General features: G+C 42.1%; 4 protein-coding genes across 4 annotated transcripts; 3 read left to right on the top strand and 1 right to left on the bottom strand.

The window, feature by feature from the left end:
• Positions 1-1,121: 1,121 nt before the first annotated feature.
• LOC310997339 (dispanin subfamily A member 2b-like) lies at positions 1,122-7,386 on the top strand (the record flags this gene model as incomplete). The annotated part of the gene is made up of 3 exons (XM_083987014.1): positions 1,122-1,164; positions 6,890-7,110; positions 7,201-7,386. Exons 2-3 carry the CDS (start codon positions 6,898-6,900, stop codon positions 7,384-7,386), a joined length of 399 nt encoding a protein of 132 aa, XP_083843140.1. The 5' UTR covers positions 1,122-1,164; positions 6,890-6,897.
• An 8,523-nt stretch (positions 7,387-15,909) lies between these two features.
• On the top strand, positions 15,910-17,356 carry LOC310997338 (dispanin subfamily A member 2b-like; the record flags this gene model as incomplete). Its single annotated transcript, XM_083987013.1, has 3 exons — positions 15,910-16,009; positions 16,859-17,079; positions 17,171-17,356. The coding sequence occupies 3 exons, from the start codon at positions 15,910-15,912 to the stop codon at positions 17,354-17,356; spliced, it is 507 nt and encodes a 168-aa protein (XP_083843139.1).
• Positions 17,357-20,259: 2,903 nt separating this feature from the next.
• Positions 20,260-22,874, top strand: LOC310996627 (dispanin subfamily A member 2b-like). The gene is made up of 3 exons (XM_083986057.1): positions 20,260-20,382; positions 22,174-22,394; positions 22,483-22,874. The coding sequence occupies exons 2-3, from the start codon at positions 22,182-22,184 to the stop codon at positions 22,666-22,668; spliced, it is 399 nt and encodes a 132-aa protein (XP_083842183.1). The 5' UTR covers positions 20,260-20,382; positions 22,174-22,181; the 3' UTR covers positions 22,669-22,874.
• Positions 22,875-23,662: 788 nt separating this feature from the next.
• LOC310996784 (15-hydroxyprostaglandin dehydrogenase [NAD(+)]-like) lies at positions 23,663-26,330 on the bottom strand. The gene is made up of 7 exons (XM_083986257.1): positions 26,152-26,330; positions 25,907-26,030; positions 25,110-25,216; positions 24,943-25,039; positions 24,261-24,337; positions 23,999-24,156; positions 23,663-23,905 (listed from the first exon to the last, which is right to left on the bottom strand). Exons 1-7 carry the CDS (start codon positions 26,242-26,244, stop codon positions 23,788-23,790), a joined length of 774 nt encoding a protein of 257 aa, XP_083842383.1. The 5' UTR covers positions 26,245-26,330; the 3' UTR covers positions 23,663-23,787.
• Between the last annotated feature and the right edge of the window lie 1,620 nt (positions 26,331-27,950).

Raw genomic sequence — 27,950 nt, 5'->3', positions numbered from 1 at the left:
TGATTTCTACATTTTGCAATGTGGATCTGACCTAGTGTTTTGGTGCACTAGTACTGAGTGCTAACCTAGTACATGGAACAACACCTCACTGGAGAGGAAGGAGTCTGAAGTGGTGCAGGAGCTGAAGCAATCCCAGCCTCATCTAGTTGGGTTCACCTCCACACACAGCCAATGAGAAACTCGTGTCTCGTTTTAAAACTGCAACCTGTAATATTTACAAATCGTATGAAATATTCACCACACAGCATTAGTTACAGACTGATGATGAACCTCATTAATCTAATCAGTCACCACGGTTCACTATGACACCTGTCACTTTTTGTGATGTCACAGATGAACACTTCACTGCTGTCTTGTGTCTCTTTGTTTCCACCTAGTGGCTCAAAGATTCAATAACTCGTCTCTCTCCCTCCCTTCGTCCTCCTCCACAGGCTCTGTTGTTTGTGCTTGTCAAAAGGTCAAAGTTACTCTGCTGCTCATTGGTTGTCATGGGATAATTGGAAGTGGTATGGCATGGATGCTAAGTATGAGTAAAGAGCTTTTGTAAAGGGATTAAAGTGGAAATGGTGCAGTCAATCATAATTAACTAAATGTTTACTTGACTGTAAAATGTTGTTTCTGCAAGAAATAACATAAAACTAAACTTTTCTTTTTTATATGTTTACATTTCTTGTGAAAATCCATTCAGTGAATTACCATATATTATTTTCATTGACCACATGGTTTCCCCTTTTAGGCCCATCCATTACCTTTTTTCATAAAATTTTATTTTTCGAAATATTTTATCTACACTTACCTTTAGTGTTCTTTTTTTACTCTTATATGCATTATATTTTTATTTTCCTATTCAGGAGCTTTCTAACAAAATAAGAACTGCTACATTTGGACGTGAACAAACAGTTAAAGGAATCTATAAAGTCTATAAAGTTATCACATTATTTACAAACAATAATTACATGACACAGGAAATGGTAAAACGGAAACTTAAAAAACATGTCTCAAGTCACGTCAAGTGCCTTCGTCTCAGATTCCTTCTTCTGTCTATGGTTCTGACAGTCTAGTAGTTCTCTGAAGCCACGCCCCATCTGATAAAGCTGTGGAAAATATCATTGCTGAAATAATTGCCTCAGATCATTTTCTTCCTCTACTTCTTCAGACTCACAGGTAACCTACACACACACACTCAAACAATACAAACATGTGCACTGTTCAGCCTCAGGTGTTTGTGGTTTTTTCCATACATTCCTGTTTTATTTCTTTCTCTGCTCTTATTGTGTAACCAGCAACTTTAACTGAGTAGAAGTGAAAGTATAGGGAGACCGGGAATGGTTGTAACAGTATCACTTCCACCAATACCCACTCACTACGTGACATTGCATGTGAATTTGCATGGCTGTGTCAATAAGTGAGTTTTACAGCCGAAAAAACTTTTTTGGACCAAGTCTAAATTTTGACTATCAATACCGTTGAAGTTTGAATTAGGTAACTTGAGATAAGATGAAAGAGCGGGTTCTTAGGGGAAATATTAGTCATTTCGTCAATGTATGTTTCAACCATGCTCATACAGCTAGTTAAACAATGGCGGAAAGGGGTGGGGGTGGTTGTAAAACCTTTTATCTTTGTTGTTTTATTAAGTGTGCAACTATGAGCTGCTGCTGACTTCCTGCTGAAGGTTTCCGTTCATACATGTAGGCCTACACCATTCACTGGTATTATCAGTATAATGTTAGGAACCACACCACTGTCACTGTTCTTCATTTATTCATCAGTGATGAGTTATTTTTGATCATACTGAACCACAGAAAGATGCTTTAGTGTTTGAAGATTAGCAACTAACTTATATAGATGCATGTTTTTTTGGTTTGGTCTCAGCTTTTAGTTTTTAATCTTACTGTTAAAATTTACTCCAGGTTGTGTAGCAACCTACCCTGGTTGGTAGTGGGGTAGGTTGTAACAGTATCAAGCCTGGTCAGATGCGAACATGAACTGATGAAGCTTCTTGGATGAGAGGTGAAACGTCTTCCTAGACAAATAACCAAGTCCAGTTGCTTTCGATTTAAAATTTCTTCGAGATAACTATGACCTGGACAAATGAGAATATTCACAGGCAGTATCATTCCTTGCATTTGACATCAAATAGTGAATTCTGTGATATAGATTGAGAAGTTTAAGGCACTGCTAGCCTATTTGTATAGAACAAATGAGGTAACTCTGTGTCATAATGTGACTCCACCATGAACACTCTGCAAGCTATGGGAGCTGTTACAACCATCCCCGGTCTCCTAAAAGGTAAATTAAGTAGTAAAGGGTAAGATAATATTTTCTTTCTTTTATTGTTGTTTAATGTTTTTCCTTTTCTTGTCATGCTTTTTTTTTTAATGTTCTTAACTTATTTCAGCATTTCCACTACCATGCAACCGTACTGGTCCCATGGTACCCGTTACCATTTTTGTAACCCTTCTGGTTGGGGTACCTAGCACGCAGGACCGGTTCCCTTGGGGAGGAGCCAAAGCAGTGTGAGCTGGTGATTGGTCGAGCATATGGCGTCATCAGCGCAACAACACAACTGCTATCCTGACAAGCCAGACTATATCATTAAAATGTATAGTCTGGCAACGACCGGTAGACCTCGGCTCAATCCAGGGGGCGGGATGAAGGCTGTCTTTCAAACTGCCTCTGCACGCAATAGGGTAGCGCTACGACCAATCAGAGCAAAGAGCAGGATGACGTTAGCCTGACAAGCCAATTAAAAAGTATGTCGTCATCGCCTTAAGCCCGCCCAACGACTCTCTAAACAGATAGAGCGCTGTGATTGGTGAACACAAACGGTGTTCGAGACTCAAAAAGTTCATGGCTCGTTTAACCCACCTACGGAGCAAATATATTTGCTGCCGCTAGGGTGCGTCTAGGGCCCCGTCCAGACGAATACGCGGCTTCACTGAATCCGATCTTTTTCTTAATCGTTTTGAAAAAAATCTCCGTAAACACGGCATCGTTTTCAGAAATATCTGCGTCCACACGATCACCTGAAAACGGCCCAAAACGCTGTAGTACCTACATACTGCAGGCGTGTGTGTGGAGTGTGAAGAAACACACTCCTCGATGTCAGGTCAGGTATTTAATGACAACGATGAAGGAGCCCTGCAGCAATACACAGAATAGCAACATAAGCTAAAACAAATAGCTAATCAATATGTGATACTGTGTAGCAAAGGTAACAGTATGAGCTTAACCAAGCTTGATAGTAATGAAAACTAGAAAAAGCATTTCCAAGAATGGAAATGGTGTGACTGCTGACAGCAACTGAACGCTGTTGCAGAATTAGCAAATAGTGCAAGCAGTGATCACCATACAAATGTTTGACCAAGGTCGGAATCGAACCCACAACCTCATGGTTATTAGACTTCCACTCTGCCTCTAGGCCACAGTGCACACACAGTTGCAGAGACTGTTGTCTGTTAATGATCTGCACACTGTCAACATCAAGAAAGCTTGAGAGTCAAGCTTGAATGACTTAGAATGAAAATTTCTGTGAATTTCAGGCTGAGAGCAGCAGTTTCAACATGAAGCAAGTTATCAGAAGTCAACAGAGGACAACTGGGAAAATAATTCACTATAATTGTTGTTGAGGCAAGATTTGAACCAGCAACCTTCAGGTCCCCAGACCAGCAAGCTAACCACTAGGCTACAGACAGAGTTGTGGAGAACTCTCAGCATTGGGCTGAATGAGAGCAGAGATAAATAGTTAAAAAGAGAAAAGTAATGTCGATAAAGTTCAAAAAAAGCTGCACGTTTTGATATATGAATTGTTGAAATAGCACAACACCTAACACACTAACCATATGGCCACAGAGAACCTGAGTTACAATGAGCTTTATACTATGAGGAATCAAAGACTGTCCAATGACAGCTGAATAATTGGAATCAAAAGTCAAGCAATGATGTGAAATGACCGAGGCAGGAATTGAATCCATGACCATATGATCACTAAACCTTTACTCTGCCACTCGGCTACAGAGAGCACACTGCTTTCAAGACTGTTGTCATTCATTGTTATGTGATGATGTGCTGCAAACTGGTATGAGTAATCAAGGAGATAACAAACACCTGTAACCAATTGAAGGCGGGGGAGGAGAGCAGAATTCAACATAACATAACAAGAGTTCTGTGACCTTAGGGTTGGCAAGCAGCCACCCTAACCCCTACACTACAGTGGAGTTGGGTAGAAGAGAGATTGAGACTTTGATGAATGTGAGATTTTTCAATGATGCTTAAAATAAAAAGAAATGAGTATAGATTAGCCACACCAAGTAAGGAGAGGACTTTTTTGTGACCTGTGACTATTTTTTGGTGAATTAAAATGAATTAAAAAGCACTTAACAGCAAGTTACAAAGTTGAGCTCCTTCTCCTGCTGCTGTGAAAAAAATGCATTGAGCTTAATGAGAGCAGAGAGCTCCCTGGCTGCATTTAAAAAATATTTTAAATTATTATCTAAGTCTCTTTGCATTTTTGACCAGAATTTTAGCCAGAAGACAAGTGTGGCTACAAAACTGGAGAAAATAATTTGTCTAGAGTTTAATTTGTGGCCGTGCTGACAGTTTAGCCAGAAAAACTCTAGAATGTTTTTTTGCCTCTATCCACTCTGACACCACTCTGGCTCTGCTCGTTAGACGCAATACACACCCATTATAAAGCTGAAAAAAATCAGAAAAGGTTAAATATTTGAAAAAGTATAAATAGTTAAAAAGAGAAAAGTAATGCCAATAAAGTTCAAAAAAAGCTGCACGTTTTGATATATGAATTGTTGAAATAGCACAAAGTATGAAGGACTAGAAGAAGACCGTAAAAAGGCGGAAGAAAATGGCCAAACAGAAGAACAATAGTGTGACTGCTTCAGCAGTCACACTAATAAAATACTAAGGCCCAATTCCAATCCGACCCCTCACGGACTCACTGACTTAGAGGCGCGTTCACGGGAAGTCCGTGAGTGTGTGAGGGCTGTTCCGTTGTCAGATCATCAAGTCAGTGAGTCAGTGAATGAGCCCTTACTGCCCCCTTACCGTAAGTCAGCACCGATGCTGACTTTGGGTAGGGGAATTACCCACAGTTCATAGCGTTGTGAAGTCAAACCATAACACATGGGATGCCGTCGGAATGCAAGTGTTAAAAGAAAAAGAAATTACCACAAGTAGTCAGAGAGAGCTCCGCCAGTCTCTTTATTGTTTATGGACAGGAGCCAAAAAAAAAGAAGAAGTTTACTGTCAGTGTTAACGTGCAGTTTGTGATTATTGATGATAATTTGATCAGATCTGATCCAGGAATATTTTGTTTTGAGTCCGCCTCCCTCGCACACCTTGTGCGTATTGAAAGTACAGTAAATTTATCGGTCCAAGGGCGGAGTTAAAAACATTTTGTTGTCAAGGTAACATGTCGTGAGAGTGGGTAAGTGCTGTTCCATTCATGTTTACAGCATCTGGACCCTCACAGACTCTCACACTCTGTCACTTAGAGCTGACGTCACTTTAGTCACTGAGGGTTCAGGGCCTGAGTCTTTAGGGGGCGGATTGGAATTGGGGGTAAGACTTACAGGAATATGAACAGAGATGAACCTCCAACCACCATAGCAGGAACATAATAAACAGTTACTCACAAAATGGCCGACTACTAACTGAGCCAGTGTAGCACTAATAAGATACTGCCCCCTAGTGGCCAGGAGTACTCCTCAGAGTGTGTGTGTCGCTGCAGCGCTGCTTGCCACACATAAACACTTAAAACAGCTGAAGAAGACGGGAAGTCCCCGCTGTAATTCAATAGAAGAAGTCCCCCGCTGTATTCAAACTTTTTTTTTTACAGTCTATGATTCAAACTCAAACATGGGATTAAATGTTGACAGGGAGTCGTGTCAGAGTAAATATTACGATCAGTGATGATTAAACAGGCGCGATTCAGCCGCAGCGTCTGAGCGACCTGACGGTAGTCGGCCGAGACTGTCAGTGTGCAGCAGCTGCTGCAGCGGTGTGTGTGTGTGTGTGTGTGTGTGTGTGTGTGTTTGTGTGTCTCAGGTTACAGGTAGAGCGGCGGGGGGCATGACATCATCGTTTCTGAAAAAATCCGTATTGGCCGTCCAGACGAAAACGCTGGGGCGGCGTTTTCAAATTTTCCCACTCTGGGACCCGTTTTCAAAAAATACCGTTTTCACCCCCTGAAAACGCCAGATCCGTGTGGACGCGAGGCCAATCCGATAAAGTATTTATCCGGATTCTAAAAAAACGGATTCGTCTGGACGGGTCCTAGATTTCTAGGCTACACAACCGCGCCCTTTTAAAAAAACGTCTGCTAGTGTGACAGTTGAGGTTCCTGTCACTATGCCCCCAATTGATCATGCGCCCTGGCTACTTGGCCAAGGGGATGTCCCTTTGGGTGACTGGCAAGCGCGCATGACTCTTACCCGGGAGGTGTGGGTTCAGTCCCCGCCCGGGCCCTCTTCACCTTGCCACACTAGCAACAGAGTCTTGAGTGCTGAGGAGGTGCAACGTACGTTGTCCTGGTTACATTACATGTAGGCCCGGCGACGAGTGTTTTTCACTCTTTTACTGTATGACTGTGGACCTGCCTGTCAATTGCACAGTGCTGGAACGATGCACAAACGGAAGTGACAACATTTTCAAAATAAAACGACCGGAAGTGTGAAATAGATGAAACAAACGTTTTTTTTTTTTTTTTTTCAACCTCAACCCGGTGGTTGGGGACCACTGTACCGTACTGACAGTGGAAACGAGGCTTTAATGTGTTGTGTTTAGCAGACTGAGCCTTTAATGAGGCCACACCATTCATGAGGTCCCACAGTTCAACAGTGACATCACTAACTGACTCCGCTTCTCTATCCAGCTGAGCCAATGGATCCTCCAAGTTACACAGTTGAGGCTTTTCCACTGAACGGGGGTGAAGCGCTGCCCACACAGCCCCCAGGACCTCCAATGGTTCCCTACACCACCGTCAACATGTCCAGGGAGCGCCCCCCAAGAGACCACATCATCTGGTCCCTGTTCAGCTTCTTGTACTGCTTCCCCTGTTGCCTCGGCCTCGCTGCGGTCATCTTCTCCTTCAAGGTGAGTGACTCTTTAAAACACAGAGTTTGTTACCCTCTCTATACATGTCCCATCTCTTCAGACTGACTCACTGAACTCTGTTCCCTCCAGGCCAGAGACAGTAAGATGAGGGGAGACTTTCGCAGCGCTGTTCACCACGGCACTACTGCCCGTAATATCAACATCGCTGCCCTCGTCCTGTTCCTCATCCTGGTCGTGGTGATCATTTATCTGTTCTTCTACCAGCCAATTTGGGCAGGAGCCATCGCTAGTATTGTCTTCAGGAAATGGATCTGAGTGGTCATGGTCCAGGATCTGCTTGTTGTTCATGGCACCATTTATAACCTTTTTCCAACTTTTTACTTGCACACTCTAAAAATAAGTAATTGGCTGAGAAGTTTCTTCTGTGAGTCTGTGATTCAGAGTCTGAGCAGACGGTTTCTGTACTGTTCATTTTCTGGTTTGACCCTGAGTGTGAATCCAGTGTTGATTTGGTCTCATTTTAAAATGTCCTACTTTACAGCACAAATAAATAAGTTTATAAATAAACATATTGCCATTGTTTTTGGTCTCTTGTGACTAATAATTCACCTGTTTACACTTTAATTAACAAGTAAAGGTATGAAGGACTGAGAGTGGGGCGTTTGTGACTGCCTTCGAGCAAGATGTGCTAACTGACAAGAAAGTATGCAAGTCATAGTTATTTAATCATCGCGCACTTGAAGGGATATTTCAGTTTTTTTTTAAAGTGGGGTTGTATGAAGTACAAATGTCCACTAAGTATAATATCTGCAGTAGAAAGTACTCTGCTGCGACAAGGTGTGGGTAGTACACTGTTGTATTTTCGGCGCCTACGAGAAGTCCCGTCTCAAAATAATTCTTCAGTTCAAGAGCACGATATTGAGTGAAAACTTAACAATGTGTGGGTGAAAAAAAATCACCATGCTCAGGTTCTTGAAGTCAATGTCTCTTTATTCAAGTTGTGCACAGAATCTCCCACAACAGAGTCATGAGAGAGGAGCTCCCATAACAGATAAAGAGATAAAGAGTCCTACTCATAAGACATATCATACTGCCATAATCCCTGTAGTCATAGCAGTAGGTTCGTTACTGTACCCTTAAAGGAGAATTCCGGTCATTTTTGACCCCTAAATCGTTGTCCTGATGGTCACCCAGTGTTGGGGGGGAGCAAAAAACGCGAAAATTGATGCAGGCAAACCGGAGTTACACCGTGGCTAGATGGCGCTAGCACTAGCGACAACGCTAAAGTATGGCAGCAATTTTTTCAACCAAAACAAACACTCAAAAAACAATCAAATATCTATGGTACATGACTCAAATCCTTATGACACACCACTGAACTCATAAACTGTACAGTATCCGGTATAAACAGTAAACTTTGTGTTTTTGCATGTAATCACTCACCTCAGATAGCCGAACTCTGTAACGTCCTGGAAAGACATTACTATCCGATCGCAGAACGCCTTCTCCCCGCCACAGAAACAAACACTTTTTCCTTGTTGTGATGATTTCTTTACAAAAATAAACGGTTGAGCAGTGCAGTGGTAAGCTAATGTCCAAAATATCTCTGACCGTTTATTTTTGTAAAGAAATCATCACAACAAGAAAAAGTGTTTGTTTCTGTGGCGGGGAGAGCAGGCGCTCTGCAATCGGATAGTAATGTCTTTCCCAGGATGTTTCAGAGTTCGGCTGTCTGAGGTGAGTGACTACATGCAAAAACACAAAGTTTATACTGTTTATACCGGTTTATACTGTACAGTTTATGAGTTCAGTGGTGTGTCATAAGGATTCGAGTCATGTACCATAGATATTTGATTGTTTTTTGAGTGTTTATTTTGGTTGAAAAAATTGCCCCCTAACTTTAGCATTGCCGCTAGCGCTAGCGCCGGGTAGCCATGGTGTAACTCCGGTTTGCCTGCATCAATTTTAGTCGTGTTTCCCCCCAACACTGGGTGACCATCAGGACAACGTTTAGGGGTAAAAAATGACCGGAATTCTCCTTTAATTGTCGGTGCAAGCTGCCGAACTGCGTCATAGCCAATTACCATAAAGTTAATGGAGACTCACCTTCTCTTCATCTGGTTACACTCTGGAGGCTTTGGACGCGCAGCTGACAGGAGTTGACGTTTTGGTCGCCGGGCTCTCATTGAAAATGAATGACTTCCGGCGTTTTTGAAGCTTTGGAAGTTTAACACTTCTCTGTGTAAGTCTGAGTCACATTTTTCATTAAAGTCGTCAAAGTCCAGTTCTGTTTTAATGTCTAATGGTTGGTCATTGTTGTAGTGTAGTGTACACTAATCACAACATAAACAAACACCATGCGTAACAGGGATGATATCAGCGTGAAGGACTCTCTCTCTCTCTCTCTCTCTCTCTCTCTCTCTCTCTCTCTCTCTCTCTGTCTGTCTGTCCGTCTCTCTTTTTTTTTCTGTGATGAGAGATGCTGAGTATAGGCTATATACTGACTATCTGATACAGAGGCTGTTGTGGTCGGCTAAGAGAGATGATGATTTGTGTTTTGTTTTTCATTATGGCTGCGTGACGACGCAGTCGCTCGCCCGCTAATAAATTAATAAGTAAATAAATAAATAAAGCGGATCATCACAAAGGCACAGTGCGTATCTCAACACGGCAGCGTCATCCTCCACCCTCAGTCCTGCTCTTGGGACATCCACAGCTGCTTTTCAGTGCCAGTTCGTCCCTGCTGTGTTAATTCAGGTGGAGTTTCCATTACGCGTGCCGACAGCCTTTGATCTGACGTCAGATGTGACGGGACAATCTATATAGATATAAATCCACGTGTTGATTCCATTAGTTGCATTAAATAGTGGTTATTGTGGATATTTATTGCATTGAAATGCTTGGAACTGTGGAAACCTGCCTGTGAGGTCTTGGTGACACCTGGCAGCCAAACTTCCACTGCACCTGCTGCGCTTCGCCCTGCGCTGAGACTAGACCTGGTTTGAGGTGGCGAGCTTTCAGCGCACCCTCGGCGGGACATTTTCGCACGAAACTTCCACTGCGCCAAGCTGAATCTGTGACGCCTCCCCCTGCTGCGCGGCCACAACTATCTCAGCGCAGCGTGATCTGCCAATCTGCCAATCTGACCTTGCACTAGGCTGCGCTGGTCGAAACTTGCATTACACCGGCTGCGCTACCTTGCGCCACCTGCGCTGCGCCACCAAACTAGGGCCGTCTCTCTTTATTCAAGTCGTGCACAGAATCTCCCACAGCAGAGTCACGAGAGAGGAGCTCCCATAACAGAGAAAATCATCAGTATTAAAGCACAATGGAGAGTACTCACAAGACATGTCATACTTGCAACTTGCAAGTCTTCCTTACAACATAAGATGTTTTCAAAACTTAAAGGGATAGTTCAACATTTTGGCAAATTGGCCCATTGCCATAATCCCTATAGTTAGGAGTAGCCAATATAACCATAAAGTTAAACCAACACTAAGGAACTTTTCAGCCTTCATATAATATTTTCATAACTTTTGTGATGGTACATCGACTTACAACAGGTTGAATGACACCTCTGTTGTTGGGTAGAAATACCCCGTTCGTTCACCGTTGGATCACTGAACAGACTGAGACAAACACAATTGTGGCTTTTTACTAGCTAGGGGAGCGCAACACTTCTCCTGAGTGTTCTCTGCTAACTCCAACGCTCCCCAGTTTGCAGCTTCCTTTTATTGAGTACACACAAGCAGGTTATACAAAATATGCATTGCGCAAGATAGCAAGTTTCATATCCTCCGTCACTGGTTTCACACCTTCAAAGATCAACTAAAGGTCAACTAAGAAGAGTGACTCTCAATATGTTACATTTTATTCTAACATCTGTCATGGCCTGAGGGGGTCTGTATCGCCTTCACTGGCACTAAGCAGCTTTGAGGAGCATGGTAGGAACCCGGCTCTCACTTAAGTTTCACTTTCACTTTCGCGAGTCACGACGATGAGGGAGCAGGCAATGCGGCACCTTTCCGTCGGATGTGTGTTTACTGTGAAATGATAACAGAAACTTATGGTAACAGAAACTTAGTTTGGACGTCTTCTGTTAATTTCCATGCACCGGGAGATCAGGATGTTACCCCAGCTCAGGGGTAAACTGAGACAAACCAGAGAAATCAATGGGGTAAACTGATCCACTTACCTTTTCCACTCTGAAACAGTTAGAATCCTGACAGCTAGCTTGACAACCACACTTCCCAAAACTAATGTCGGACTAGTAACAGCATCATGGGGATTGGTCAATTAAGCATTTTTTTTTTCTAAACACAAAGTAACTCAAGAACAAAATCAAATACAACACAAAATGTTTTAATTAACATTTAAATGACAGATAGAACCAGTTAGATTGTCTGGGGGTCAGATTGTAAGACCTGACAATGTGACCATTTTGATCAAAAGTCCTCTTGTATGTGGGGGGAGCCGACAAAGTGGAATGTGACTAAAATTTAATGTAACCAATATTAAGCGAGCTGACTGAAGAGCACATAGCATAACAAAACAGTGTGGCTACAGATCATGTTTGATCACGCAAGATTTCTGGCTTGGGGGACGAGATTATAGTGTAAATCTTTGTGTGTGGTGTTCTCATGTCTCACTCATGGATTTATTAAATTGGCTAATTTTCAGCTAGCATCATCACATGGTTTTATGTGTTGGTAGTTTATCATCATGTATCATATAAGTTTTTCTACCTGAATCAATTTGCTTTGGCACAACAGTTGATTAAAGCAGAAGTGAGTGATCCGGTCGTTTTCGCTAATGCTGCGTTCCAGGCAGGCTTTTGAAATCATAAATTACAGCTTCAAGTCACAACTTACGACTTTGTAGCGTTCCAGGCAACCCACTCGTGTTTTTCCGACCTGTTTTACCGGTGAAAGTCACTATAACGGCCACTCGTAACTTCCGACCCGTGAAATCGTACCAGTACGTCTTTTTGTACAGTCTATGTACCAGATCGAACTGGTACGACTTCACGGTCGGAAAAATACGAGTTTCCTTGAACGCACCATAACAGTCCTCGTCCCTACGTCGCCACATTCACGGCGTTCCTTGGCTGCACACACAGCCCTGCATGCCGTTCTCTCTCCTCATTGGATAAAAACTGTAGGATACGATAAATGTTTTCTCCTCGACTCAGAGCAGAGCAGAGTGACTGAGAGACCCGTGATTCAGACCAAACACTCTATGTAAGTGATTGCTGTCGGAAGATATAACTATTTAAGACTTATATTAACACAAATATATCACTCACTTCTGCTTTAAAGCAGAAGTGAGTGATAGAGTGAGTGACAGAAGTGAGTGATATATTTGTGTTAAATAAATATATAAAAATATATCACTCACTTCTGCTTTAAAGCAGAAGTGAGTGATATATTTGTGTTAATATAAGTCTTAAATAGTTATATCTTCCGACAGCAATCACTTACATAGAGTGTTTGGTCTGAATCACGGGTCTGTCAGTCACTCTGCTCTGCTCTGAGTCGAGGAGAAAACATTTATCGTATCCTACAGTTTTTATCCAATGAGGAGAGAGAACGGCATGCAGGGCTGTGTGTGCAGCCAAGGAACGCCGTGAATGTGGCGACGTAGGGACGAGGACTGTTATGGTGCGTTCAAGGAAACTCGTATTTTTCCGACCGTGAAGTCGTACCAGTTCGATCTGGTACATAGACTGTACAAAAAGACGTACTGGTACGATTTCACGGGTCGGAAGTTACGAGTGGCCGTTATAGTGACTTTCACCGGTAAAACAGGTCGGAAAAACACGAGTGGGTTGCCTGGAACGCTACAAAGTCGTAAGTTGTGACTTGAAGCTGTAATTTATGATTTCAAAAGCCTGCCTGGAACGCAGCATTAGCGAAAACGACCGGATCACTCACTTCTGCTTTAACCATATGTCATTTGATAGTCAACAAAACAGTGATATAAACTGGATTCATTCATACAAAAGGTCAGAGTCATGAGAGAGGAGCTCCCCCAACAGAGAAAGTCATTAGTATTTAAGCACAATGGAGAGTAGGCTACTCATATAAGACACATCATACTGCCTAGCAACGGCCAGGTTATCTCTTACGTTGCAAGGAAGATGTTTTTGAAACTTAACCACTCAAAACTGTTTGCATACCTCCACTATCTTTCCTGCAAGAAGGACATATGGTCATGGTTAAATGAACACTCAGTATTTTTTTTTTTATCAGCCAGTTGGAAAAAAGTTAGTTTATCTGGAACTAACCTACTCACTCACAGGTAGGCTTCGCGACGTGCTGGATCAATTGGCCTATCAGCTCTAAGCTTTAAAAATGAGCAGCAAAATTTTTAAAAATCAATTCTAAAACTCACAGGTAAACAGTGAAGGGCAGCTCTTATATGCATTCAATTTTTATTTTCCTATTCAGGAGCTTTGTAACAAAAGAATTAGTGCTGCTTTACGTGAACAAACAGTTAAAGGAATCTATAAAGTCTATAAAGTCAACACATTATTTACGAACAATAATCACATGACACAAGAAAAAGTAAAACTGAAACTTAAATACCGTAACACGTCTCTGTCCTATCAAGTGCCTTCATCTCAGACTCATCCCCCCTCCCTCAACTTTCCTTTGTATGTTATGACAGTTTAGTAGTTCTCTGAAGCCGCGCCTCCTCTGATAAAGTTGTAGAAAATTTCACTGCTGAAATAATTGTCGATCAGATCATTTTCTTCCTCTGCTTCTTCGGACTCACAGGTAACTTACACACACTCAAACAACACACACATGTGCACTGTTCAGCAGCCTCTGGTTTTTGTGTTTTAGGATGGTTTAGTTAATGAGTCAGTGAGTTTGTCAATGGAAAGAAGCTTAGACGTTGTTGTCCTGGCTCTTATGCTCTGCAGCCCTCTGGCTATGAGGAGGGGGTCTGGGTCAGGGTGGGTCTGGTCCTTCATGATGGAGGATTGGGACCAGTTTGGAGAGAGATTTGGTCTGAGAAACCCAAATGCTCCATATAAATTACAGTTTGATTACTTTCCCTGCTCTTACTGTGTAACCACTAACTCAACTGAGTAGAAATGAAAGTATGCTATAGGGCAAGATAATATTTTCTTTTTTCTTTTCTTGTCATGTTTTTTTTAATGTTATTGTGTTCTTTTAATGTCACTTTTTTTTTTTTTTTTTTTTTTTTTTTTTTTTTTTTACTGTGAAGCACTTTGAGCTGCAATTATTGTATGAAATGTGCAATACAAAGTTACTATAATTATTATTATGATTATTATTATGAAGGTATATTATGCGTTAAACATAGCTACATGAAACTACAAAATACATCACTCTAATTGTTACTATTGGACAAAAAAAAAAAAACCTCCTGACTCTGATCAATCAGCCAAAACAGGCACTCACACAGGAGTCTGTTCTTATTCTTCTGTGGTTGGAGCTATATCATAATTTTGTGTTCAACTATTATGTAGGGCAGGAAAGACACGTGATGGGTAGCTGGTGTGTAGATGGGGGAAGTACATAGTTTTCACATGTGTCAACGTGTCACGGTGGCAGGAACTACAGTATTTTACCATGTATTAAATCTTACCTCTGACGTTTCGGACTGAACCATAATAATAATAAACTTTATTTATATAGCACTTTTCAAAACAAATGTTACAAAGTGACAATTAGGTGACATCAAATAAAATCAGATAAATTCAGGGAAGGCTTTCCGATAGAAGTAAGTTTTGAGAGATTTAAAACAAGCTATTGATGAAGCTGACCTAATGTCCCCCGGCAGATCATTCCAAAGCCTTGGGGGCCGGACTGAGAATGATTTTTCCCCTTTTGTCGTCAGTCGGGCCCCAGGGACAGCTAAAAAACCTTTATTTGAGGATCGCAGAGTGCGGGCAGAAATGTGCAGAGATAAATGGTCAGCAATGTATGCAGGACTAAAACCGTTGAGTGCTTTAAAAGTAATCAATAAAATTTTAAAATCAATCCTAAAACGTACTGGTAGCCAGTAGGCTTAAAACAGGCGTGATATGCTCGCGTTTCCTGGTTCTAGTTAAAAGCCTGGCGGCAGAATTCTGCACTGACTGAAGCCTGTCCAGGGATTTTTGATTAAGACAGGTAAAAAGACTGTTGCAATAATCCAGACGTGATTAAATAAAAGCATGTAAAATCATTTCTGTGTCTTTAAAAGATAAAAACGATCTAATCTTTGAAATATTTCTGAGATAATAAAAGCAAGACTGTACAAGTTTAGTTGTGTGTTTTTCAAAACTTAAATTGCCATCAAACCAGGCCCCAAGGTTTTCAGTAGAGGGTTTGATGGCATCCACTAGCGGCCCAGCAGATGACAGTATTTGCTTAGTCATCTGCTGGAGGCCAAAAACAAGAACCTCAGTTTTGTTGTCGTTCAGCTGAAGAAAGTTTTGCGACATCCAGTTTTTGACAGCAGTGATACAGTCTAATAAAACACTCAACTTCCCAGGGTCAGTGGCATTTACAGGCAGGTACAGCTGAGTGTCGTCAGCATAAAAATGAAACCATGTTTCTTTCACTTGTGCATAAGGTGGGCATAGCCTTGTCTAAATAAATGAGGGGAAAGGGAAAAGACTGTACAGTAACAGAATAACATCCTAAATATATAAAAGTTGAACAGCTAAGCTCAAATTTGATCTCAGCAGTCACTGATACTGCAGGTTCTTAATGTGAACCAACATCGGAGCATTGGCCCCTGGTAGGGTTTCCCAGGGCAAATTGGTTCTAGGGGATGAGCCAGACTAAGAGCAATTCCCAAACCCTGAATGATTGGACCATGTGTGAGAAGTGGAGTCAGACCTGGGAAGGATACTTGGTTCCTGGGAACCGGTACCAGTATAAAATGGCTGACAGACGTCGCGCAAAGGTGCATTCAGGTACCAAAATGTCCGTTTGACTTCACATGAATCGATACCTGGTACTTTGGTTGGAATTTGGTTGGTAAAAATAAAAGTACGGAATTCGGTACCCATCCCTAACTGGACCTAGTGTTTGGTGCACTGGTACTGAGGACTGAGAACAAGTTAGTGTTGGAGTTCTCCCAATGAGAGGGTCCCCTCCATGGTAAGGGTTTTTAAGGGGAAGGCCATGAATGTTGTGTTTATTTATACTCAAAACAGTGGTTCTGGGTGTTGTCCTTGAAGAGGCTTCACCCGGGAAACCCCTAATAATGCTGGGGGACACATGTGGGCAAGGATGGAAGAACCTCAAGGACATGATTGGGAGGAACAGCCTCCTGGATTTGAACCAGAGTAGTGCTTTGTTACTGGACTTCTGTGTGAGCACAGTTTGGCCACCAGGTTCAAACACAAGGTTGCTCATAGGTGTAGCCTACTTGGTAGCTACTTGGTACCAGAGCCCGTTGGCCAAAGGTTGATGGTTGACTTGATCATGGTCTGAGTTTCCAGGACGGCTGCAGCGGTTGCAGAAGTGAAACCTCAGGAGTAGAAAGAATAGAAAGGAGAGGCTATGAAAGAGGATTTTCATGTGGACTCAAGTAGTATTGCAAAAACCATTTGGCAGTTTAGAAAGGAGAACCAGGGCTTTAGTCTCTGTCCAACACTCAGTTAGTATTGTGTAGTTGTCTCCAACTGCAGTTAGCAGGTTGGGCTAGCTGCATATAGTGTGGTGTGTTTAGCAGACTGAACCTCTAATGAGGCCACACCATTCATAAGGTCCCACACTTCAACAGTGACATCACTAACTGACTCCGCCTCTCTATCCAGCTGAGCCAATGGATCCTCCAAGTTACACAGGTGAGGCTTTTCCACTGAAGGGGGGTGAAACGCTGCCCACACAGCCCCCAGGACCTCCAATGGTTCCCTACACCACCGTCAACATGTCCAGGGAGCGCCCGCCAAGAGACCACATCATCTGGTCCCTGTTCAGCTTCTTGTACTTCCCCCCCTGTTGCCTCGGCCTTGCTGCGGTCATCTACTCTTTCAAGGTGAGTCACTCATGAAAACACAGAGTTTGTTTCCATCTCCATACATCTCCAGTGTCCTTCAGACTGATTCAATGAACTCTGTTCCCTCCAGGCCAGAGACAGTAAGATGACGGGAGACTTTCGCAGCGCCGATCGCTACGGCGCTACTGCCCGTAATATCAACATCGCTGCCCTCGTCCTGTTCCTCATCCTGGTCGTGGTGATCATTTCTCTGTACTTCTACCAGCCAATTTGGGCAGGAGTCACTTTTAATATTGTCTCAAGTAAATGGATCTGAGTGGTCATGGTCCAGGATCTGCTTCATGTTCATGGCACCATTTATAACCTTTTGCACCTTTTTACTTGCACACTCCAAAAATAAGTAATTGGCTGAGAAGTTTCTTCTGTAAGTCTGTGATTCAGAGTCTGAGCAGACGGTTTCTGTACTGTTCATTTTCTGGTTTGACCCCTAGAGTGTGAATCCAGTGTTGAGTTGGTCACCACAGGTTCCCATTTTAAAATGTCCAACTTTACAGCACAAATAAATACGTTTATAAATAAACACATTGCCACTGTTTTTGGTCTCTTTTGACTGATGACTCATCTGTTTACACTTTTATTAACAAGTAAAGGTATGAAGGACTGAGAGTGGGGCGTTTGTGACTGTCTTCGAGCAAGATGTGCTAACTGACAAGAAAGTATGCAAGCCATAGTTATTTAATCATTGTGCCCTTGAAGGGATATTTCAGTTTTTTTTTTAAAGTGGGGTTGTATGAGGTACAAATGGCCACTAAGTATAATATCTGCAGTAGAAAGTACTCTGCTGCACCAAGATGTGGGCAGTACACTGTTGTGAATGGAGGACGATTAACATATTTCGGCGCCTACGAGAAGTCCCGTCTCAAAATAATTCTTCAGTTCAAGAGCATAATATTGAGTGAAAACTTAAAGGAGCATTATCGCAAATCCAAATTCTTAATTCGGCCACTAGATGGAGCCAGGCGGAGCTTATCAGATATAAACAAGTGGGCAGCTGTCAGAGAGAGAGAGAGCAGCCTCGTTTAGATTTGATTAAAAAATCACCATGCTCAGTTTCTTGAAGCCAATGTCTCTTTATTCAAGTCGTGCACAGAATCTCCCACAGCAGAGTCATGAGAGAGGAGCTCCCCGAACAGAGAAAATCATCAGTATTAAAGCACAATGGAGAGTACTCACAAGACATGTCATACTTGCAACTTGCAACTCTTCCTTGCAACATAAGATGTTTTGAAAACTTAAAGGGATAGTTCAACACTTTGGCAAATTGGCCCATTGCCATAATCCCTATAGTTAGGAGTAGCCAATAACCATAAAGTTAAACCAACACTAATGAACTTTTCAGCCTTCATATAATATTTTCATAACTTTTGTGATGGTACATCGACTTACAACATATTGAATGACACCTCTGTCATGGCCTGAGGGGGTCTGTATCATTATGGTCTGTATCGCCTTCACTGGCACTAAGCAGCTTTGAGGAGCATGGTAGGAACCCAGTTCTTACTTAAGTTTCACTTTCACTTTCGCGAGTCACGACGAGGAGGGAGCAGGCAATGCGGCACCTTTCCGTCGGATTGTGTATGTGTGTTTACTGTGAAATGATCCGCTGGTAACAGAAACTTAGTTTGGACGTCTTCTGTTAATTTCCATGCACCGGGAGATCAGGATGTTACGGCGCTACACGCTGGTGCTCATGCGAAATGGAGTCTTCCTTCAGGCAAAACACTACCGCTTTGGGCCACTGGCGCCGCCAAACTCAACCAAAATCAAAAGTTCTTAAGTAGCCTACTGCTTTAACCGAGACTCAACTTCTCGTCTGGTTACGCTTTGGAAGCTTTGGATGCTTTGGACGCGTGGCTGATGGCAGTTGAGGCTTTCACTCAGGTCGCCGGGCTCTCATTGAAAATGAATGACTTCCGGGGTTTTTGAAGATTTGGAAGCTTTTGGTGTGAATGCACAGTAAGTCCACATTTTTTTTATTTTATTTTTTTCAAAGGAGGTTAAATCGAAAGCAACTGGACTTAGTTATTTGTCTAGACAAATAACTAAGTCCAGTTGCTTTCGATTTAACCTCCTTTGAAATACTATGACCTGGGCAAATGAGAATATGCACCGGCTAAGTCCACATTAAATCAACAATAAGTAAGTTTAACACTTTTCTATGTAATTCTGAGTCACATATTTCATTAAAGTCGTCAAAGTCCAGTTCTGTTTTAATGTCTAATGGTTGGTCATTGTCCAGCCCCTGAAGGTGGAGCTCTGCAATCACGAGCAGTGTATCCTCCCCCCCTTATGGAGCAATACCATGCCACCTCCCATCTATAGCCCCCACCCCCAAACCTGCGGTCAGTTGCAACACGGATCAGGGACGGTTGCAACATATTAAAAACAAATTAAATTTCACTGATAAACTTTAGATTTTTGTCTCAATAAGCATAGTATTCCTAAAATATGCATTGTCTTACAATAATACTATCGTATTATTTAGTTATTTAGTAATATTTATCAGAAAACAGTTGGAGTTTTGTTTTGCCTATACATAGGCCTTGAGTCAATGTGCAGAAGTTACTGTACCATTGGTAGTAGTATTATTTTTCATAAAATTGTATTTTTCAAACTATTTGATCTACACTTTCCTTTAGTCTTCTTTTTACTCTTATATGTCATGCCCAGAGACTCCGCTCTTGTCTTGTGATTTCCTGTTTTATTTTGTAATTTACCTCTCCTCTCGTTTCAGGTGACTTGCCCCTTCCTCTTGTGTTCCCCTGCTGGAATGTCTTCCCCGCCCTGATTGTTTCCTGTGTCTGCCTTTGTTCTGTGCCAGTTCCTCTTGTTTAGTGAACCAGTGACTTCTCCATGCCCGGCGCTCGTGTCCTTGTCAGGTTTTCTCATTTCTTTTGCTACTTTGTGTTGCTTCCTTTGGGTTGTGCATTTGGGTTCTGACACCAGTCTTGACATTATGTGCATTACATTTTTATTTTCCTATTCAGGAGCTTTGTAACAAAAGAATTAGTCAACACATTATTTACGAACAATAATTACATGACACAAGAAATGGTAAAACTGAAACTTAAATAACACGTCTCTGTCCTATCAAGTGCCTTCATCTCAGACTCATCCCCCCTCCCTCAGCCTTTAGCTGAAAACTATTTGTTTGCTCTTCTGTATGTTGCAACAGGAGTAGTTCTCTGAAGCCGTGCCCCCATCTGATAAAACTGTGGAAAATTTCACTGCTGAAATAACTGCCTCAGATCATTTTCTTCCTCTGCTTCTTCGGACTCACAGGTAACCTACACACACTCAAACAATACACACATGTGCACTGTTCAGCCTCAGGTTTTTGTGTTTTAGGACGGTTTAGTTAATGAGTCAGTGAGTTTGTCAATGGAAAGAAGCTTGGGCGTTGTTGTCCTGGCTCTCGTGCTCTGCAGCCCTCTGGCTATGAGGAGGGGGTCTGGGTCAGGGTTGGTCTGGTCCTTCATGATGGAGGATTGGGACCAGTTTGGAGAGAGATTTGGTCTGAGAAACCCAAATGGGGCCATAACAATGCTCCATTCCTGTTTGATTTCTTTCTCTGCTCTTATTGTGTAACCATTTACCTCAACCGAGAAGAAGTGAAAGTATGGGGCAAGATCATATTTTCTTTTTTCTTTTCTTGTCATGTTTTTTTTAATGTTCTTGTGTTCTTTTAATGTCAATTTTTTTTATTGTGAAGCACTTTGAGATGCAATTATTGTATGAAATGTGCAATACAAACAAAGTTATAATTATTATTATTATTATTATTATTATTATTATGAAGGATGAAATAAACAGCAATATGAGTGAGTGTGTTTCTCCAGCACTGGGACGACATATTTAATCTCTAAAATGTTTGTTATTACGTAAGATAAATGTACAGCTGATGAGTTACAGAGGAGACAACTGAAAACAAACGTACATGAAACTACAAAATAAATAACTCTAATTGTTACTATTGGAAAAAAAAACTCCTCCTGACTCTTATTAATCAGCCAAAACAGGCATGAGTCTGGTCTTATTCTTCTGTGGTTTTCGGTTGGTGTTGGTTTCCTGTAAGTAAAGAGCCATATCATAATGTTTGCGTTCAACTATAACGTAGGGCAGGAAAGACACGTGATGGGTAGCTGGTGTGTAGATGGGGGAAGTAAATGGTTTTCACACCATTTGAGTGTGTCAACGTGTCACGGTGGCAGGAACTACGGTATTTTATCATGCATGAAATCTTACCTGTGAAGTTTCGGACTGAACCATGTTTCATGTACCAGTGCACTGGGCTGAGGGATCGGTAACTTTCACATTTGAACCAATACGGTACTGATACTTGGTTCCTGGGAACTGGTACCGGTATAAAACGGCTGACACAAATGTCCGTTTGACTTAATACCTGGTACTTTGGTTGGAATTTGGTTAGTAAAAATAAAAGTAGCTACGGAATTTGGTACCCTAGTGTTTGGTGCACTGGTACTGAGGACTGAGAACAAGTTAGTGTTGGAGTTCTCCCAATGAGAGGGTCCCCTCCATGTGGATAAGGTTTTTGATGGGGAAGGCCATGAATGTTGTATTTGCTTATGCCCCAAACAGCGACTCTGGGTGGTGTCCTTGAAGGAGCTTCACCCCGGAAATCCCTAATAATGCTGTGGGCAAGGGTGGAGAAACCTGGAAGAGCAGCCCCCTGGATTTGAATCAAAGTAGTGCTTTGTTACTGGACTTAAGTTTGGCCACCATGTTCAAACACAAGGTTGCTTATAGGTGTATTGGTACCAGAGCCCGTTGGCCAAAGGTCCATGGTCGACTTGATCATGGTCTGGTAGCAGATAGCAGGGCTTCAGTCTCTGTCCAACACTCACACAGGTAAATGCTAGCTGTTCACCAGTTAGCATTGTGTAGTTGTCTCCAACTGCAGTTAGCAGGTTGGGCTAGCTGCTTACCAGTTAGTGTGGTGTGTTTAGCAGACTGAACCTCTAATGAAGCCACACCATGGTGTGACTTCATCAGGTCATGCAGCTCTACAGGTCCCACAGTGACATCACTAACTGACTCCGCCTCTCTATCCAGCTGAGCCAATGGATCCTCCAAGTTACACAGTTGAGGCTTTTCCACTGAAGGGGGGTGAAACGCTGCCCACACAGCCCCCAGGACCTCCAATGGTTCCCTACACCACCGTCAACATGCCCAGGGAGCGCCCGCCAAGAGACCACATCATCTGGTCCCTGCTCAGCTTCTTGTACTTCCCCCCCTGTTGCCTCGGCCTCGCTGCGGTCATCTTCTCCTTCAAGGTGAGTCACTCATGAAAACACAGAGTTTGTTACCCTCTCTGTATGTCCCATCTCTTCAGACTGACTCACTGAACTCTGTTCCCTCCAGGCCAGAGACAGTAAAACTATGGGAGACTTTCGCAGCGCTACTCATTATGGCGCTACTGCCCGTAATATCAACATCGCTGCCCTCGTCCTGTTCCTCATCCTGTTTGGTGTGACCATTTACCTGTACTTCGACCAGCCACTGTGGGCAGGAATCATCACTGGTATTGTCTCAAAGAAATGGATCTGAGTGGTCACGGTCCAGGATCTGCTTCATGCTCATGGCACCATTTATAACCTTTTTGTACCTTTTTACTTACATACTCCAAAAATGAGTAATTGGCTGAGAAGTTTCTTCTGTGAGTCTGTGATTCAGAGTTTGTTTACTGTTTCTGTACTGTTCATTTTCTGGTTTGATTACCACAGATTCCCATTTCAAAATGTCCAACTTTACAAATAAACAAGTTTATAAATAAGCATGTTGCTGCCTGTTTTTGGTCTCTAATGACTGATATCGCACCTGTTTACACTTTTATTAAGAAATAAAGCTGTGAAGGACTGAGGGCGGGGCCTTTTTGACTGGATGCAAGGATGCACTCACTCGCCCATAAAAAATGTGCTAACCCACTTGCCAAGTGGTCATTGACCTCTTGGCGAAACGGTTAGCATCGTCGTTCGAAGCCTACTCAGGGCAGGTCACAGAACAACATTGGTCACACAGAGACAGCAGCTTGATTGACACATCACGGTCCAACTGACTTGAACGTGGCATTCAAGATGATTGGATGCTGTTTTTACAGGATTGTCCGTCCCACAGGTACCTGACTTTTTTTCATTTTTGTGAAAAAGCATTCAATTATTTGGTTGCTATCGAGGTGTGAAGAGGATTTCAAGCAATTCAGTAAAAAATGCTCCAGAGTAAGATCTCCAACCCTACCTTTAAAAAAACATCTGTCTGTTCTGCGTTGAGACACCCTTGACCAATCAGAGCAGAGCAGCTGCTGTATCAGCACTCGTACTTCCTCTTTTAGTAATGCACTTCTTGCTGGTTGTCAACCGCCAGAAAACTACAAACTTCTTCACTTCTGCCATGGTTTCCTCTGTTCTGAAACCTTTAATAACACAAATGAAACCTAAAAGACACATCTAAAAATGTTATTGTGTTTTTTTCACCTCCGTGTAATTCTGCTTTTCATACAATGTGTAAAAGAACAAGGCAAAAACCATTGACACCATGATGTTTGTGAACAAATACATTTATAATGAACATAGTATTATGCACAAGTACACAAAGCACTTTTTTACACAATTTTTGTTCATTAAAGCATTGAGAGTATCTGCAGCTGTGATGATACATGCTTCAGAGCTGCTAGACAAATGAAGGAAAGGTCACGTATTTCTTCATATTGGGAAGGATGAGCAGCGCCTCGCCGTTCTTTGTTTCGTCTGTTAGCAGCTCAAGGACGCGCTCAGCCACCTCAGACACACTGAAACAAAAAAACGTACAGTGATATCAGTGAACATGCACGGACACATTGGTTTACACAACACAAGAGTTGAAGCTTTGTGCAAAGACTCACTTTAACATCCCAAACTGTTCCACCAGTTGATTAGTTGCACCAGCCAGTTGGGAGAATTGTCCCAGTCGGTTGAAAATGTTGGAGAAGAGGTCAGTTTGCACGAAACCTGGGCAGAAGGCGTTGAAGCGTACACCGTAGCCTGAGGCGGCTGAAGCAGCCTGATAAACAGATTCACACATGCAAATAGTGTCCAAAGAGGCACAATGGAAACTGCAAGCAATAGAATGAACGAATTAATTAATTTTAAGAAAACCATCCTTACTGCCATAGCTCGAGTGAAGCCAATCACTCCATGCTTCGTGGCGGTATAGACGGGACAGCTGGGTAGTGGGCCGAGACCTGCAAATGTGGGACATATCAGTTCAGTCCTAACAGAGTCTGTCAAGACTTAATGCAGCAGTTTCTCCTTTAATATTTCATTAAATCTTCCGCCTGTGACACTGACTGAGATATTTCTCTTCCACCATGTTTCTTGTTGCAAAGGAAAAACTTATAAATGCACGTCATAAGACCGTTTATTTATCCCACACTTGAAAAATTTGGTTGTTACAGTAGCATTGTAGCCTACAAGGTAAGAAAAAGTAGAAAAATATGCAAATATAGAAATATAAAACAATAAAAAACAAACATAAAAAACAAAGATAGAGATAGAGACATTCAGTACAGTTATGTGCCAAATTATTTCACGAGTAGGCTATATACAGTTATTTACAAGAACAGAATAAAAATTATAAACAGTGTTGGTAGTTGTAAAGTGTGCAGTTTGTACACAAAAATGAAATGTTGAGCATAAATACATACTTTTACCTCAGAGCCTTGTTTGAAAAACTATTCATAAGTCTCTACAGCACAGGTCTTTCATTGATGCAGTGAAAATGAATGCACACAACATTTATAAACCTGTCTCTGTGCACGTGCCTCAATGCATTGTGGGTCATTCATACCTGCCAAGGATGCTGTATTGATGATAATTCCTCCCTGACCTCCAGTCAGCTTGTTCATGTGCTGCAGAGCCAGGTAGGTCACCCTGATAACACCGCTCTAGATCAGAAAGTTATATTGTGGAGTTGTGCCAGTTGTTGCCAGAGATAAAATCATTGTAAATCCTTACAAGGTTTATAGAGACAGTTTTCTCCCACTCGCCCTCGTTCAGGATGCCGGCATTGTTGCACACGATGTCTATCCCTCCAAAGGTTTCTACAGTTTTCTGAAAGACAGCTTTACAGCAGAAAATACGAGTTAAATGTTAACATCTCATATTCTGCAAAAGAAGTTGGTTAATGTTTTATGTTACTGCAGCAAACACACACACCGGTACAAAACCTCTATTATACTGAGATTGTCTTATCTAAAAAAAAAGAGTTCACTGGTCCTCAAAAAAGAGTTCACTGGTCCTCATTAGGGTTAGGGTTAGGGCACCAATAAGACAATGTATTACTGTTTGTTAGTGTAGCTCCATCTCTTTTTACTTTTTTAAACGCACACTAAAACTATGGAGCGCGAGAATGTAGTTGACACATTTGTCTTAAGCCACAAAACTCCACAGTTCTTTCTTACGAGGGTTTATTGAAACCTTTCTTCAAGTTACAACAAAATAAAAACTGTGCAGCAATCCCAAAAAGGGCAATAATCATGAAAAAACTAGTATGCTCTCCTCATCTCCATACTGACAACTAAACAAAAGTACGCACATATCACGTTACACACATCTCAGCCAATAAGAAGAGAGCAGTTATTATTAACTAATAGGCATTCGTATAACCTCAATATATGAAATCAGGATAAATACAACAAATCAAAATTATTTATCACCTTATCCGCAATATACAAAATGGTTCTAACACTGCTGTAGTTATTTATAAATGTGTTTTTCCTGAAGATCATTTTTCTAACATCTCTTTATCTCACCTTTGACCTGCTCCTCAGACTCAACATCACACTTCAGGAACGCGCTTCGTTCTGGTCCATACTGTTTGTCGAGGGCTGACTTCAAACTCTTCCCTGTGATTTCATTCACATCCAGGATCATTACCTGTAACAGCCAGGTGAAGGTTTGTCAACAGCTAGAACATGGTACAAGCTATTGTGCAGCAAAACACACAACATGTCATGACAGTGTTGTTGCATAGCATAACAGCAGGCAATACTTTCACCTTGGCACCATTTTGCATTAGTATCTCCGTTATTGCTTTTCCTATTCCCAGTGCTGCTCCGGTCACCACAGCGACTCTCCCATTTAAAGACATTTCAGTTGTTCAAAGAAAAGAGGAGGAGGTCAGCTGTGAGATTCCTGCTGTGAGAGACAGAAAAGTGTTGAATTGAGATCAGATGTTGTGCATTTACAGACACAGTTAAATATTAACTTCATGAAATGTTGTCATTGATTTCCTTCCATTGAGGCCAAAGAGCATGGCATTAAGGCCCAATCCCATTTCACCCCTTGGCCCTACCACTTACCCCTACCCCTCCGTTTTGCGCGTTCACGTGTAGGGGTAGGGGTGTCCCAATCCCCGTTAGGACAGAGGGGTAGGGGGAAGTGGTAGGGCTACATAGCCCTCCAAACGGAGATTTTTCAGAGGCACACTAAACGGAGGGGTATGAAAGTTTCCCAGAATGCATCTTGCGGCAGCCGGCAGCGGTGGCTGTAAAACGAAAAGCTGTTTTATTTCTCACTGTAGCGCGGTTATTACGTCACTTTATTAAGTTTTAATATTTTTTCTTGCGAGAAAGTAACTGTTTAGGTCCCAAATGTGCGGTTAGTTTATCCAAATGACGGCGGGTTAGAAGTTTGCTCCGACGATTTTTCGGAGAAGTGAAGCTCCAGGAGGAGCGGCTCCTCACAGAGACAGCAGCCGGTCTGCAGCGCTGCTCCACCGGCCAAATTACGTCCTCGTCCCGGTCCCGCCGGGAGAGAAGGCGGTCGTTAATTAACTTATCCGCGGGTTTTTAGAGGTTTACCACCAGCATGTTAAATTCTTTTCAGCATTTAAATGTTGGTCTCATTGATGAAATCTGACAATTGTGGCAGTAGCATTAGTTTATTTGGATGAAAAGTGAAGCTTCATGTGTGTACCAGTCAGAGGAGCAGGCAGCGCTGCCTCTGGGCTCTGTGTACAGAAATCACCACATTTACATCAGTAAATAAATGTTTTACAATGAACCGATCAGTCTGCATTAAGTTTTATCTTATTTTATTAAGTTATATGGAACACGCTATTTGATTTCTGGCAAAAGCCCGCTGCATCAGCTTACGTTAAAGCCAGTGAGACTACGTGATGACGTATGTGATTGTTGAAGGGGTGTCCCAATTCGGAGGGGTTGACTTTCTACCCCTACCCCTTGTAGCTCCGTTTCAAGGGGCGAGGGGCAAGGGGTAGGGGAAGGGGTAGGGGTAAAAAAGAGAAATGGGATTGGGCCTAACTCTAGAGGAGCATGACATTAGTTTAAAAGAATTAAAAGAAACCAGGCAGCAGGAAAGTTTAATCACGTGTGTGTTGCATTATGAATGAGGTAATACTGCATTATCTGCCCTTAGAGTGAACAGACTGGTGTGTGTTTTATGTTTACAGTGTTATTTTACACAGCCCAGCTGCTGCTGTCAAATATGTCACTACAACCACTAACCTGTAATCCACGGGCCAACAGCGCCACCGTGAGGTCAAAATTACCCCCTACTAACTTCGCAGCCAGGATCAGATGAATCATTAATGAATGAATCATCTCAATCACCTCAGTTGACAGGTCAGATTAAAAATTCGGTATGATTCGTAATATTTCCTATGATTAATAATAACAAATAAAAATAAAAAACACATAAACAAAAATAAAATACCTAATTACCGTATATATATAATTAAATAAAAATGATTTCAAAATTGTGCCGCCTAGTGTTTAAAAGGGTAATTGCAGTTGCTTGTTTCATCCCTTCCTCGTTAGTATAGTGGACAGTATC

Source organism: Trachurus trachurus (assembly GCF_905171665.1).
Source record: "Trachurus trachurus genome assembly, chromosome: 14".
NCBI classification, from domain to species: Eukaryota; Metazoa; Chordata; class Actinopteri; order Carangiformes; family Carangidae; genus Trachurus; species Trachurus trachurus.
Note: the sequence above shows the minus strand (reverse complement) of the source record. Positions and strands in the feature narration are given on the sequence as shown.

Coding starts and splice junctions, on each gene's coding strand:
- LOC310996627 (XM_083986057.1), top strand. CDS start 22,182: ATGGATCCTCCAAGTTACACAGTTGAGGCTTTTCCACTGAAGGGGGGT. Junction 22,395..22,482: donor CGGTCATCTTCTCCTTCAAG/GTGAGTCACTCA, acceptor TGTTCCCTCCAG/GCCAGAGACAGTAAAACTAT.
- LOC310996784 (XM_083986257.1), bottom strand. CDS start 26,244: ATGTCTTTAAATGGGAGAGTCGCTGTGGTGACCGGAGCAGCACTGGGA. Junction 26,031..26,151: donor TAATGCAAAATGGTGCCAAG/GTGAAAGTATTG, acceptor TGGCTGTTACAG/GTAATGATCCTGGATGTGAA. Junction 25,217..25,906: donor GTCTGAGGAGCAGGTCAAAG/GTGAGATAAAGA, acceptor TCTGCTGTAAAG/CTGTCTTTCAGAAAACTGTA.